This window comes from Cucurbita pepo, chromosome LG10 (assembly GCF_002806865.2).
Source record: "Cucurbita pepo subsp. pepo cultivar mu-cu-16 chromosome LG10, ASM280686v2, whole genome shotgun sequence".
Lineage (NCBI taxonomy): Eukaryota > Viridiplantae > Streptophyta > Magnoliopsida > Cucurbitales > Cucurbitaceae > Cucurbita > Cucurbita pepo.
Window position 1 is genome coordinate 6407385 of NC_036647.1, and position 15311 is coordinate 6422695.

The 15311-nt window shown below is 37.4% G+C and overlaps 1 protein-coding gene across 2 annotated transcripts; it reads left to right on the top strand.

Moving 5' to 3' along the window:
* Positions 1-6490: 6490 nt before the first annotated feature.
* LOC111803327 (cationic amino acid transporter 2, vacuolar-like) lies at positions 6491-14697 on the top strand. Of its 2 annotated transcripts, XM_023687676.1 has the most exons (15): positions 6491-6713; positions 6789-7079; positions 7245-7446; positions 8041-8125; positions 8234-8374; positions 8499-8617; positions 8712-8808; positions 9817-9989; positions 10060-10126; positions 10221-10379; positions 11453-11720; positions 11816-11924; positions 13056-13168; positions 14073-14148; positions 14273-14697. In XM_023687676.1, the coding sequence occupies exons 2-15, from the start codon at positions 6893-6895 to the stop codon at positions 14427-14429; spliced, it is 1953 nt and encodes a 650-aa protein (XP_023543444.1). In that variant the 5' UTR covers positions 6491-6713; positions 6789-6892; the 3' UTR covers positions 14430-14697. The 2 variants fall into 2 exon arrangements, with proteins under 2 accessions (XP_023543444.1, XP_023543443.1); XM_023687675.1 differs by having other exon boundaries at positions 6491-7079.
* Positions 14698-15311: the final 614 nt, after the last annotated feature.

Genomic DNA, 15311 nt, shown 5'->3' on the forward strand with positions numbered 1-15311 from the left:
TATTTTATTATAATAAATGTAATAATTTAAAAATACAAAACTATTTTATTTTATTATTTTAATGAAACGATTGAGAAGTTTTAATACATTAAAGGCATATAAAAATATTTAGAATTTTTTTGAAAATAGAATTCCATCTATTTAATACTTTACCATAAATCATATATAAAAGATTAATAAAAAAGACTAAATTAATAATAAAAAAAAATAAATCGACTTTATTTCAACTTTGAGACAGAATATTAACTATTTTCATCTAAAATTAACCGTAAAAATATTTTTTTAGATTTTTTTAAAGTTTGACATTATTAAAACTTTTAAAAATTTTATAGTATTTTTTAATCAAAATAAAAATTTAGAGATATTTTTTATTAATTATAGATCTATAAATTTTAAAATTATATTCAATAACTCCAAAAAGAAAATACTAATTTATATAATATAAATTAGAAATATTTTTGACGTGGCATTTTAGTTCTTAGCCGTTTCAATAAATTTTAAATTTAATTACGTCACTAATTTATATTTGGTTTTTTAAAATTATTATATTTTTGACATTCAAATTATAAATTTTTAAGATTATTATGAAAATTAAGAATATTTTACGTTTGTAACCGATATTAGTGATACACTGTCACTTGTAAATATTTGATATTTGAGTTTTAACATGTACGACAGGTAAATAGGATTTTTTTAAAAATAAATAAGAGCAACCTTACAAATGAATTCAAACCAATCGACCCCAACCGAACTCGAAAACAGAGAGTTGGGTAGAGTTAATTTATGTTGTGAACTTTATTCGGATTGTTCGGGTCACCAATTCAACCAACCTGAAAAATAAAGAGTTTGATAGGGTTAAATTGGGTTATGAAATTTATGCGAATTACTCAGAGTCACCAACTTAACCAACCTGAAAAATAAAAGAATTAATGTAATATTAACGATAAATGTTGCCTCAAATGATAACATTATTTTTTTTTCTTTGAATATATATATTAATGATAACATTATCTATATATATATTCAAAATAATTAGAAATTATTAACAAATTTCTACGTTAGTTATATGCAGTAAGCGGTTGTTGTTGCCTTTTTGCTTACATTCCCATATAACACTAATTTCAATTTCTCGAATCTTGCTTTCAAAACTCTATTTCGAATTCTCTCGACCCCCGTTTTCTAAAACCTTTTTTTTTGAACCGGAGCTAGAGGCTCGAGCATACGTCGATTGACTGTAGGCAACATAAGAAAGAATAGACTTAACTCACTCATTGTTGAGAAGTTAGTGCCGCACAATCGCAAGTTCGCTGTCATCAATGTGCGATTGTGGAATGGATTAAACCTATAATTCTTTTTAGAAATTTAAATTAATTTCTATCAAACAAATTTTTGATGAAGAGAGAAGGGTTTGATTAAAAACTAAAATCATGAAAGTAATTTTTTTTGTACTTAAATAATAATTAAAATATTTATTTAAAAAAATACCATGTAAATTAATTTTAAATTTTATTGAAGTAAAAAATAAAATAAAATAAAAATAGAAGAATATCAATTATTGATGCCCAGCATTCATTGCAACACCTTTTTTTCAATCCTTTTTAAATAAATAAATAAATAAATAAAGCATAATACAAACAAGACAATTAATTTTGAGGCCCACCAATAAATATAAAATTAAAGAAAAATTTATTTCCACAAATCCTTATTTTTATATATATTGTGGTAGTGGCCATTCAAACTCACCAATAGACAAATAATAATAATAATAAATTATTATTTTATTTTTTAAATCTTTTTGGCTCTATTGTGGTAGTTGCATTGAATTGGTAACCCGAGCAATCTGAATTAAGTTTATAACTCAAACCAGCCCGACCTTCTATTTTTACGTTCCGTTTAACCTTCTTAGATCTTAGATATCAAATATTCTTAATCTTTATGATCATTTTAAAAATAGTACTGGTTGTTATTCTTTTTTCAGTGTTTATCTATTTAACTTACAAAAAAAAAAAAAAAAAAAAAAAAAAAAAAAAAAAAAAAAAAAAAAAGACAATTTTTTTAGTTTTTTAAAAATTCAACCCAACCCAGACGAGAAAAGATCGAACCTGGGTTGGGTAACGTGGGTTCGTCGAATTCTTGGATCATTTGAACACTCTGTCGATAAATTTAAATTCAATAAATTAATTATTTTTTATTTTTTTTTATTTTTCTGAAAATTAGTGACAATTAAAATTTTAAAGATTTAACAAATCCTTCTACAAATTGATTATAAATAATTGTATCTTTAATTTCACATCATATAATTTTTTTTTTTTGGACAAATAATAATAATATATTAATTTTTTGTTTAATAAAGAGTATGAATAGTAAATTTTTAAAATAAAATATTAACGATTTTCATAAAAAAAATTAATGGTTTGTAAGGTTATATTTTAAAATTTATGGATATTATTGAAATTTATTAATATTTTTAGATAAACTACGGAAGTATTTTAATTTTCAAATAAAATTTAATTGATTTATTTTTAACAAATAGAATTAAAACTCAATTAAGATTTTGCTAAATTAATTTGTATTTTCTTAAAAAAATCATGAATATGAATTATTATAGAAAAATTATTAAATAAATAATCCTTGAAAGTGTCCTAATTCAATTTGTAAATGTACTAAGATAATAATATTAAAATGAAAAAAAAACAATAAAATAAAATAGTAAAGATAAGGTGTATTTTTCAAGGGAGGTTTACATTATTAAATGATAATATAATATGGACGATATGTTATTAATGTAATGTTTGTCCATATTATAACATTCTTTTTAATGTAAATAGTGGCCCATATGATGATCATATCTTATATAAAATTTATAATATATGGTTTTGTTTTTCTTTTTTCCCATACCTACCTCACATTATTGATCAAATTTGAGTTGCATGTCCATGACCGAACCAAGCTAGGTTCGGAAGCCCTTCAGCCTAAAACAAAAACAACCTGTAACATCCCAAGCTCACCGTTAGGAGATATTGTTTTCTTGTGTCTGCTAGGGTGAAATTTCTACACCCTTATAAAGAATGTTTCATTCTCCTCCCTGATCGATGTGGGATTTCACAATCCACCCCCCTTTGGGGCTTAGTGTCCTTGCTGGCACACCTACGCATGTCCACCCTCCTTTAGGGCTTAGCCTCCTTGCTGACACATCGCCTAGTGTTTGGCTCTAATACCAATTATAATGACCCTAGAAAAGAAGAAAAAAAAAACCAACATTTTGTTTTCCCCCTCGTTCTCTCTATGTTACTCACTTTTCTCATGCAAGAGTGTTCCTAAAAGGTCGCTGAAGATAGTTCGTGAGTTGTGGGCATCAGGGGAGTGTGGAACACCTTCTCAGCGCGTTGCCTGTGAATTTTGGCACCTCATCAAAATTCCCGAGGTTACTGACAACTCAAAAAAAAAAAAAAATTTAACGGTTGTTACATCGTATACCTCTAAAAGAAACTTTTTTCCTCAAAAGTTTCTTTATAAAGGTGTGGAAAGCTCTCCCTAGCAGACAGAAAAGCCTAAAGAGGACAATATTTATTAGTGATGGGCTTGGATTGTTACACGTCCCATTTTGCCATTGGACATGTGCAGTCCGCAGGTGCTCCTTGACCCATCAAGTAGCCCAAGTTTCTTGGCCTATCGATGCTTTAGACCTAGCAACGTAGATGCAACCTAGCTCGCTATCGCGTCCAACCCATAACCCAACACTCAACCCATGCGTCCAATTGATCTGTGCCTCCAACTGACCTAACATGTGCATGGCTCGACCCACACCTTCTCCCTTGCCTATGGCTCACCATCGGCTTCGTCAACTGACTCCCTCTAGCGTGTGGCTTCAACTTCGCTTAATGACTTCCTTCGGCTCCAGCTCAACTTAAGCGGTATTCGACTTGGGTTCGAGTTTTTAGACAATCTCTTACTATTTTGAATTGTTTTGGAGCTGTTGTTATCGTTATTTGAGCCGTTTGAGATCAGTATGCCTATTGTTTAGGTGATTTAAAGGATTTTGAGCTAAAAGTTTGAATAATACACGTCGTTGTGTGAATTAAGTCTTTTAATTTATCCTAGCACGATTTCATGGAACTCCATAGGTGGAATTAAATTTTAAGGAGTCAGCTAGTAGCAAGGATATCTGGCTTACGCCAACCAAGTAAGTGACCTTACTATTGACACACCTTTAGACTTGGTTGGATGAATTGAGTGATGTATAAATGACACGTACCTTGTTGTCCATTTATATGTCATTTTCTAATGTTATGCTATGCTTATGTGATGTTTGCTAGGATTACGTGATGATATGAGTATTATATGATGCATGTATTTCCAATATGTTATGTCACATATGTGAACATACCATGTTCATGTTATGCCTATGAGACATCTGTGAGCCATGATGATAACAGTGAATGTAATGTCATGTATACTTACACATGTCTCACACGAGAGTTATGTTATGAAAATAATGGAAGTATTACGTGCATCATAACCATATACTATGTTTTTGAATTATAGGATCTCATGCATGTTATATGCCACGAGCATGACATACTTCCCTAGTATATTTGTACAAACACGTACACCATAATACGATACACGCTCCTTTCCTTTTGTTGGTTTTCGAAAGCATGATCATGCGCTAGCCCGTAATCAGACCTAGGGGGTATGCGAGTCTGCCTAATGGGTTCATGTGTGCGTATATGAACCATGTGTAGAAAATTACTACACATCTAATCCTACTTGAAAGAGAAAATAGATCCCAAGAAACAATCACGATAGGTCCCATCATGAACCATGATTGCATGCGATTGCTTTTCCAGACCTCAATAGTGGGACTATGTAACGGCCTAGATCCACCGCTAGCAGATATTGTCATCTTTGGGCTTTCCCTTTCGGGATTCCCCTCAAGGCATTAAAACGCGCCTGCTAGGGGAAGGTTTTCACACCCTTATAGAGGGTATTTTGTTCTCCTCCCCAACCAACATGAGACATCACAATCCACCCCCTTTGGGGCTAGCGTCCTCGCGGGCACTCTTTCCTTTCTCCAATTTATGTGGGATCCCTACCAAATCCACCCCTTTGGGGCCAGCGTTCTTACTGGCACACCGTCTCGTGTCTACCCCCTTTGTGCAACAGCCTCCTCACTGACAAATAGTCTCGTGTCTGATGATTATGCACTTAATAGTTAAAACATGCACATAGTGACAACCTTATTTTTTTATTGAAAAAACAGCGTCAGCTACTTTTAACCTAAAATTGTATTCTATACGTCAATTTAAATATTAAATTATTATATTCATAAAAATAAAATTAAAAAAATCTTCCAATAACAACAAAATTTAGAGTGGTCCCATGAGTTATACATAAAGTGAATAAATCCCTTTTCTTTCCTTTTCTTTATCATTTCCTTTATTTATTTATTTATTTATTTTTAATTTCAATCAATTTTATTTTATTTTGTTTGGGGGAAAAGCCCAAAATTTGGTTCAATTATTTTTTCAACTTGAGGTAGCCACTTGATCTTGATCCGATCCGATCCTTTCAATCACAGCCGTCCATTCTCTTACACCAATCAGATGGAAGACTGTTGCCTGGGTCCCACCTCTGGTTAATTATTTATTTATTATTATTTTTTAAGATTTCATTTGGTAGGAATATATTTGAGAAGATCTTTGGAAATACATTAATTTTCCAAAATAAAAATAAAAATAAAAATAAAAATAAAAATAAAAAACTACGCGATATAATAAATAATAAAAGTGACCGCTATTTTCACCGATGCTAACATTTTTATCAGAGGTTTGGTTTCTACTCTATACAAAACTTTAGAACGAGAAAGCGATTTATTAAAATTAAAAAAAATATATTTTTCGTATAAAATACTTTAAAGAAATATAATAAATTTAAGTGGGACAATCGTTATTAACGAAGGCTAGATGCTAGGTGCGAAGATTGAAAGCGACATCTTTTAGCATCGAGGCTTTTTTTTTTTATAAAAATAAATGCTATTTCAAATATTTAATTCGAGTTCATCTTATTTTTACAATAATTAAAATAATTAAAATAATTAATTAATTATTAAACAAAAAAAATAATAATTAAAAAATATTTTAAACCATTTTACATTATCTAAAAATACATTTAAATTTTTAAAATTTCCAATAATACCTTCGAATTTGAATTTGAATTTTTTTAAAATTTTTTTTTAATAATGTTATTTTAAAAATATATGAATATTGATTTAAGAGATGAATGGTTGGGATATTAGAACGGAGGGGGAAGCCGACCCGCCATTCATGGGGAGCAGCTGGTCGGATTCTCTGGTAAACAATTTTCACAATTTCTGCCCCGACTACCCCGCGGGCAGCGGGCAGAGGGCAGCATATTTGCCAATGGGTCGGCTGCATCGGAATGGGGTCCTCCACACGCAACATTCTCTAATGGATTCCTTTACAATTCGTTCATTTTTTTGTTTCTTTTATATGACTCAAAAACAGAGCAATTGAATTCGTTTCCTTCGAGCTGCAGCCACACAAGGAGAAGAGCAACAAAGAACGGAAGAGAGGAGCGTTTTTCTTTTATCCTCTCTTTTGGAATCTGCCCGCTCACCATTTTAATCCAAGAAGAATCAATTCGATTGATAAATTCTTGTTGGGTTTCATTTTCCCTGTTTCGGAATGCGGGTAGATTTGGATTTAGCTTAGTTTTCAATATATATATATATCTATATATTGATTTGTTGGCTCTATCTTCCTCAGTTTGTGGATCATTATTGTAATCCTAACCTTCTGTTGAAGAACAAGACGAAGAACAAGAACAACAAAAAAGAGGGAAAATCGAGAGAAAACAGGGGATTTTCTTGATGGGTTTCTTGGTTGATTCTAGAGAGGGTAGTGGAAGGGATGGACAGAGTTTAAGGATTGGTTTCAAAGCGTTGATAAGGAGGAAACAGGTTGATTCTGCTCACTCATCAACATCTTCTTCATCATCATCATCAAGGCAACATCAGTTAGCCAGAGAGCTATCGATTTCTCATCTTATTTCAATAGGTACCCATGTTCTAATTTGTTGATGTTTTTCATTTTGTTCTTGTTTTAGAAGAACCCATGTCCTTTGATTCGTAGAAGTTTTTATTGGGTCTCTGAGTTTTTCATGATAGTTTCTCTTATGTTGAAGATCAAGATAGTTTCTGATTGATATTTGAATTTGTGTAGGAGTTGGTGCTACTATTGGGGCTGGAGTGTATATTCTTGTTGGAACTGTAGCTAGAGAGCATTCAGGACCAGCCCTTGCTATCTCCTTCCTTATTGCTGGAATAGCTGCAGCGCTTTCTGCATTTTGCTATGCGGAGCTTTCAAGTCGTTGCCCATCTGCTGGAAGTGCTTATCACTATGCATACATATGTGTTGGAGAAGGGTAATTTTATGTGGCTTTACTTTGATGTGTACATGTTGATGTAGTTTAGGATTTGTGAGATCCCACCTCGGTTGGGGAGGAGAACGAATCACCCTTTATAAGGGTGTGAAAACCTCTCCTAGCTGCATCTTAAAAGCCTTGAGGGGAAGTCGAAAGGGGGGGGCTTGGGCCGTTACAAATGGTATAAGAGCCAGACATCGGGCGATGTGTTAGCGAGGAGGTTGTTCCCTGAAGGGGTAGACATGAGGCGGTTGCTAGTAAGGACGCGGGGCGTCGAAGGGGGTAGATTTGGTAAGGGTCCCACATCGATTGGAGAAAGGAACGAGTGCTAGTGAGGACGTGGACCCTAAAGGGGGTGGATTGTGAGATCCCACATCGGTTGAGGAGGAGAACGAAACACCCTTTATAAGAGTGTGGAAACCTCTCCCTAGCGGACACGTTTTAAAACTCTTGAGGGGAAGTCCGAAAGGAAAAGTCCAAAGAGGACAATATCTACCAGCGGTGGGCTTGGGCTGTTACGGGATTTCTTTTAGTTTTTAGTTATGGTTATGTTCTTCATTTTCACATCCTAATTCTCGAACTGCTTGTATTCAGTGTTGCTTGGTTGGTTGGTTGGGCTTTGATTCTGGAATATACACTTGGTGGCTCAGCTGTTGCACGTGGAATATCTCCAAATTTGGTACTGTGAATTTCTTTCAACTTTTAACACAATTATTGCAATGATTTACAGAAAGCTTTTGATCTCTGAAGCCAAAGTAGCTCTTATGATATCTTTTCATGTTTTCAGGCCTTAATGTTCGGTGGCAACGATCGGTTGCCTTCGTTTCTAGCTCGACAGACTCTACCTGGACTTGATATTGTTGTTGATCCATGTGCAGCAATTTTAGTTTTGATTGTCACTGCACTTTTATGCAAGGGGATCAAGGAGGTATGCTACTAATTTTGTAGAAAAGAATCCCATGATCCTGAACCGATATTACCTGGGATTGCAAATCCCGAGTCTGTCTATGAAGAGCCGATCTAATTATATTAGTTCGTATAATTTCTTGCAGAGTATTGCAGCACAAGCTATTGTGACAGCAGCAAATATATGTGCAATGATGTTTGTCATTGTAGCTGGCTCTTATCTCGGTTTCAAGACAGGATGGGTTGGCTATAGACTTCCTACAGGGTACTTCATCCATTTCACTGTGTTTTGTTACACTATGAGTTAATTGTGCTATCTATGATGAACATTTGTAAATGTCAACTCTGCAATATAACAGGTATTTTCCCTATGGAGTAGATGGGATGCTTGCTGGGTCTGCTACCGTCTTCTTCGCTTATATTGGTTTCGATGCTGTGGCGAGTACTGCTGAAGAGGTAAAATCTGTTATCTCATAAACTTCTTAAAGGTAGTGTCCCTAGCAGACGCGTTTTAAAATCTTGAGGGGAAGCCTGGAAGGGAAAGTCTAAAGAGGACAATACTTGTTAGCGGTGGGCTTGGACTATTACAAATGGTATCAGAGCTGACACTAGGCGATGTGCCAGCGAGGAGGCTAAGTCCCAAAGAGGGGTGAACACGAGGCGGTGTACCAGTAAGGACACTGGGTCCTGAAAGGGGTGGATTGGGGGCCCCACATTGACTGGAGAAGAGAACGAGTGTCTGCGAGGACGCTGGGTCCCAAAGTGGGTGGATTGTGAGATCCCACAGATTGAGGAGGAGGACGAAGCATTCTTTACAAGGGTGTGAAAACTTCTCCCTAGCAGACACGTTTTAAAACCTTGAGGGGAAACTTGGAAGAGAAAGTCTAAAGAAAACAATATCGGTTAGTGGTGGGCTTGGGCTGTTATATTGTTGTTCTTGTTTCCCTCTTAATTTATCTCGTTAATTCATACAAAAAAGAAACTCAACTTGTTAATCTAAACCAACAACATATTGGAATGGAATATGGACAAAGATTTTGTGAGATCCCAGATCAATTGGAGAGGAAAACAAAGCATTTCTTATAAGGGTGTGAAAATCTCTCCCTAATATACTCGTTTTTAAACCGTGAGGTTGACTGCGATACGTAATGGGTCAAAGAGGACAATATCTACTAGTGGTGGCCTTGAACTGTTACAAATGATATCAGAGCCAGGTACTAGGTGGTGTGACAGTAAGGACGCTGGGTCCCCCCAAGGGGGATGGACTTTGTGAGATCCCACATCGGTTGGAGAAGGGAACAAAACATTCCTTATAAGGGTGTGGAAACCTCTCTCTAGTAGAAACGTTTTAAAACCGTGAGGCTGAGGTCAAAGCGGACAATATCCACTAGTACATGAAACTAATTTAATTTGAGCATACATGAATCTTTGTCAACATTGACTTACTATGAGAAGTTTGAACAGGTGAAAAATCCTCAACGAGACTTGCCAGTGGGGATAGCCTCTTCATTATCTCTTTGCTGTGCACTATATATGTTGGTCTCGATTGTCATTGTTGGTCTGGTGCCTTATTATGAGATGGATCCTGACACCCCCATCTCCTCTGCCTTTGCTCAGAATGGGATGCAATGGGCAGCGTAAGTGTGTAGCACTTGTATGCTTTAAATTTTGATTATCTCAGCTGAATATATCATCTTTCTGCACCAGTTATGTGGTGAGTGCTGGAGCTGTTACTGCGCTGTGCTCAACATTGCTGGGTTCTATTCTCCCTCAGGTATTGATATGAACTCTTTGAGCTATCTCTCATTTTTAAGCTTTGTTCTGCCACCAAAAAGCACTGACTTTGATCCATGTTCTTCATTTTCAAGCCACGAATCTTGATGGCAATGGCAAGAGATGGGTTGCTGCCCTCTTTTTTCTCGGATGTTAGTAAAAATACTCAAGTTCCTGTTAAGAGCACCATAGCAAGTGGTGTTGGTGCTGCAATCTTGGCCTTTTTCATGGATGTTTCAGAATTGGCTGGGATGGTAAGGCGACTCTTATCTTGTTTTTGTATGTTATGGTTGCATCTTGTTGTTGTGTACGCTCCTGAGCTACGTACATTTTCACGATCTTGAGATCTCATTAATTGTAACGACCCAATCCCACTACTAGGTAGATATTGTCCTTTCTGGGGTTTCTTGAAGGTTTTTAAAACACGTCTGCTAGATAGAGGTTTCCACACCCTTATAAAAATGTTTCGTTCTCTTCCCCAACCTATGTGGGATCTCACAATCCACCCCCCTTCGGGGTCTAGCGTTTTTGCTAACACTTGTTCCCTTCTCCAATCAATGTGGAATCCCCCAATCCACCCCCCTTTGAGGTCAGTGTCCTTGCTAGCACACCGCCTTGTGTCCACCCCCCTTCGGGGCTTAGCCTCCCCACTGACACATCGCTTGGTGTCTATCTCTGATACCATTTGTAATGGCCCAAACTCACTCTAGCAAATATTGTTCTCTTCGGATTTTCCCTTTCGGACTTCCTCTCAAGATTTTTAAAACACGTCTGCTAGGGAAAGGTTTCCACACCTTTATAAAATATGCTTCGTTCTCCTCTCCAACCGATGTGAGATCTCACAATCCACCCTTTTTCGAGGTCCAGCATCCTCGCTGGCACTTGTTCCTGTCTCTAATCGATGTGGGAACCCCCAATCCACCCCCTTTAGGGCCCAATGTCCTTACTAGTACACCGCCTCGTGTTCTCCCTCCTTCGGGGCTCAGACTCCTCGCTGACACATCGCCCAGTGTCTCGCTCTGATACAATTCGAATAGCCCAAGCCCACCACTAGCAAATATTGTCCTTTTCGGACTTTCCCTTTCGGGCTGCCCCTCAAGGTTTTTAAAACACGTCTACTAGTGAGAGATTTTCACACCCTTATAAAGAATGCTTCATTCTCCTCCCCAACCGACATGGAATCTCACATTAATGCTGTTTCCATTTCATAGAGCCTAGTTGTCTTCCTATTTCTGTCGACTCCGGAACGTGGAAGAACAAAACTACTCGAGTTATTGATTATATTTATATGGGAAAACTGGTTCAACAATGTTTAAACTGTGTGCAGGTCAGTGTTGGTACCCTTCTTGCATTTACCACAGTGGCTGTATCAGTGTTGATTCTCAGATACATTCCACCCAATGAGGTGCCATTGCCATTATCTCTTCAAGAGCCATTTGATCCACTGTCCCTACCATGTCAAATGAGTGCTGATGATACTCATGAGAAAAGTTCGGAGATCAATTCTCCAAAGGACAGTGCTAAACCCTTGCTTGATAAAGTGGATTCATCAATTGACATCCCCACAATTGGCAGCTATCTGACTCGATATGGCTGTAAGTTTCATGCTTGTTCTTCATAATGAGCTTCTTCGTTACTGCCAGCATTGTAACCATGTGTTCTTATTTGCTCATTTGTTTGATCGTTGCAGGCATTCTAAATGAGAAGAGACGACGGAAAATTGCCGGATGGTCCATCTTGTCAACATGCGTTGGGGCACTAATCCTAACGTATGCGGCTTCAAATTTGAGCCTTCCAAGGTTGGTTGTTATTACTGGCTTGGCTTCTATTTGTTCTATTTGTGACGTAGATTCCTGTTTGTTCTATATCTGTTGGTACGAGACCTTTTAGGGAAACTAAAAGTAATGTCACGAGATCTTGTGCTTAAGGTAGATAATATCATACAATTGTGGAGGTTCGTGATTCCTAAAATGTTCCGTTGACAAATCTATTAGGGTTGTTCATAGAGATTCAAATTCATGAAGGGAGTAAAACTAGACCATTAATCTCTCGACCCAACAAACCAGATATTCATTACTGGTTGCCTATTGTGAGATCCCATATCGGTTGGGGAGGAGAACGAACATTCTTTATAAGGATGTGAAACCTCTTTTTAGCTAAAAACCTTGAAGAAAAGTCCTAAAGGAAAAACCTGTGAGATTCCATATCCCTACTGTGAGATCCCACATCGGTTGGGGAGAAAAACGAAACATTCTTTATAAGGGTGTGAAACCCCTCTTTAGCATACGCGTTCTAAAAACCTTGAGGAAAAGCCTGTGAGATCCCACATCCCTACTGTGAGATCCCTCATCGGTTGGGGATGAGAACAAAACATTCTTTATAAGGGTGTGAAACCTCTCTTTAGCAGACGCGTTCTAGAAACCTTGAGGAAAAGTCCAAAAAGGGGAAAGTCTGTGAGATTCACATCCCTAGTGTGAGATCCCACATCGGTTGTAGAGGAGAATGAAACATTTTTTATAAAGGTGTGAAAACCTCTTTTTAGCAGACATGTTTTAAAAACCATGAGGAAAAGTCTGAAAGGGGAAAGCCTGTGAGATCCAACATCCCTACTGTGAGATTCCACATTGGTTGGGGAGGAGAACAAAACATTTTTTATAAGGGTGTGGAAACCTCTCTCTAGCAGACTCGTTTTAAAAATCTTGAGGGGACGCCCGAAATAAGAAGTCCAAAGAGGACAATATCTGCAAGCGGTAAGCTTGAGCTGTTATACCTACTCAAAGATTTTGATACCCTAAAAAACGAGGCGGTTAAGATTCATGTTCCTGTCATGTTTTTTTTTCCTCAGTGGACTAACTAGTAGAATTATGTATGTTTTAGTGTTTCTTGCTTGTCTTGTAATTATATTTTGCCCAATGTGTTTGTTCCATCAGCTATGTGCGGTATTCAGTTTGTGGAACAGGCGTTATGCTTCTTTTATCTGCTTTGGTTGTGCTTTCGTGCATAGACCAAGATGATGCAAGGCACAACTTTGGGCACGCAGGAGGTGAGACATTACTCCTTTAGCATTTTACTTTTTCTTAGCTGAATACTGCTCGGGTTCATACGCATAGTATTAACTTAATATTCGAGTTCGGTAACTAACTAGCTCGAAAAAAATCCTCTTTGGATCACCTATCCTCGATAGAATTTCTAACAGAACTCGTGTTTGCTATACATGGTTAACTAGTGCTTGGATTCGAGTACCTTTGATTCTAATGAAAGTGTGAGATCTCACATCAATTGGAGGGGAGAACGAGTGTCAGCGAGGACGCTGGGCCTTGAATGGGGGTGGATTGTGAGATCCCACATCAATTGGAGAGGGGAACGAGTGTCAGCGAGGACGCTGGGCCCTGAATGGGGGTGGATTGTGAGATCCCACATCAATTGGAGAGGGGAACGAGTGTCAGCGAGGACGCTGGGCCCTGAATGGGGGTGGATTGTGAGATCCCACATCAATTGGAGAGGGGAACGAGTGTCAGCGAGGACACTGGGCCCTAAATGTGGGTGGATTGTGAGATCCCACATCGATTGGAGAGGGGAACGAGTGTCAGCGAGGACGTTGGGCCCTGAATGGGGGTGGATTGTGAGATCCCACATCGATTGGAGAGGGGAACGAGTGTCAGCGAGGACGTTGGGCCCTGAATGGGGTGGATTGTGAGATCCCACATCGATTGGAGAGGAGAACGAGTATCAGCGGGACGCTGGGCCCGAAGAGGGGTGGATTTTGAGATCCCACCTCGGTTGGAGTAGCGAATGAAACATTCTTTATAAGGGTGTGGAAACCTCTCCCTAACAGACGCCTTTTAAAAATTTTGAGGGAAAAACCCAAAACGGACAATATCTGCTAACGGTGGTCTTAGGCTATTACATGCATGAAGATGCTGATCTATTGCATTTTCTTTTGTTAGGTTTCACCTGTCCATTTGTTCCTCTGCTGCCAATTGTGTGTATCCTCATCAACATATACTTGCTCATCAATCTCGGGTAACGAACGTTTCATCTTTAAGCTCATGTGTATCGATATCTATAGTGTACATTGTATGGTATCGAAACCATATTCATTTTGCTCGTTCGTTCCTAAGTGATGATCCCTTTCATACCCTTTCAGAGTCGATACATGGGCTCGGGTGTCAATATGGCTAGCAATTGGAGTGATCGTTTACGCCGTCTACGGTCGAACCCACAGCTGTCTACACGACGTAATCTATGTACCAGCGGGGCATGCCGAGAAAGTAAACAAGTACTCGAGGGAGGTGCTGGCTTGATGGATGAGGTTTGGTTGGTAGTTATCAAGAGAGAATTCATTTATAAGGGATCTATTGATGAATTGGTTATGATATTGTTATTTTCATCCATGGAGGCTAAGTTGTCTCCTTGTATTATAGGGTTGGTTATAGAATTTCCTTAGCTTGTTTTATTGTTGGGAGGAGGTTAAACACAAATAATGTAAATATGAACGACATTTCATTGTCATTCCTATATATATATCTATCTCTCGGTTGTAAATAATATCGGAGATCTATTCCAAATTTATATATCAATTGTTGTGTCAGTAAACAAGTTACCATTCTCAGTAAATTTCACAGATTGAAACATGGTCGTAATAGGGCGGTATAAACTCTTTGCATGGGCTCGCTGCGTGCTTGTATGGTCTGGAGAACCTTACTTGTCTTATAGTTTAGGTGCTTTATTTGTTTTTGGTTTTATTGTTAGTTGTTTTGTCTGGTTCAATAATACTGCTTATCCGAGTGAGTTTTACGGGCCGACTGGACCTGAAGCTTTTCAAGCTCAAGCATTTACGTTTCTAGTTAGAGATCAATGTCTTAGAGCTAACGTTGGATCTGCTCAAGGACCTACTGATTTAGGTAAATATCTAATGTGTTCTCCGATTAGAGAAGCCATTTTTCAGTGAGAGACTGCGTTTTTGGGATGTGCGTCCTCCTTGGTTAGAACCACTAAATTTGATGGGCTTTGAAGTATGGATCATGAGATGACTCCTCTATGATTGTAGTTCTCAAACGCTCCCCTCAACCAGTAATCAATAATCACTTGAAATCTAAAGTAGAATATGATGAGGATAAAAATACTTAGTAAGCAACCTATTTGTTGGCTCTCGCGCATTCTTGTCCTAGTAAGGTTCAACTGAC

Coding starts and splice junctions, on each gene's coding strand:
- LOC111803327 (XM_023687675.1), top strand. CDS start 6,893: ATGGGTTTCTTGGTTGATTCTAGAGAGGGTAGTGGAAGGGATGGACAG. Junction 7,080..7,244: donor TTCTCATCTTATTTCAATAG/GTACCCATGTTC, acceptor GAATTTGTGTAG/GAGTTGGTGCTACTATTGGG. Junction 11,925..13,055: donor TCAAATTTGAGCCTTCCAAG/GTTGGTTGTTAT, acceptor TTGTTCCATCAG/CTATGTGCGGTATTCAGTTT.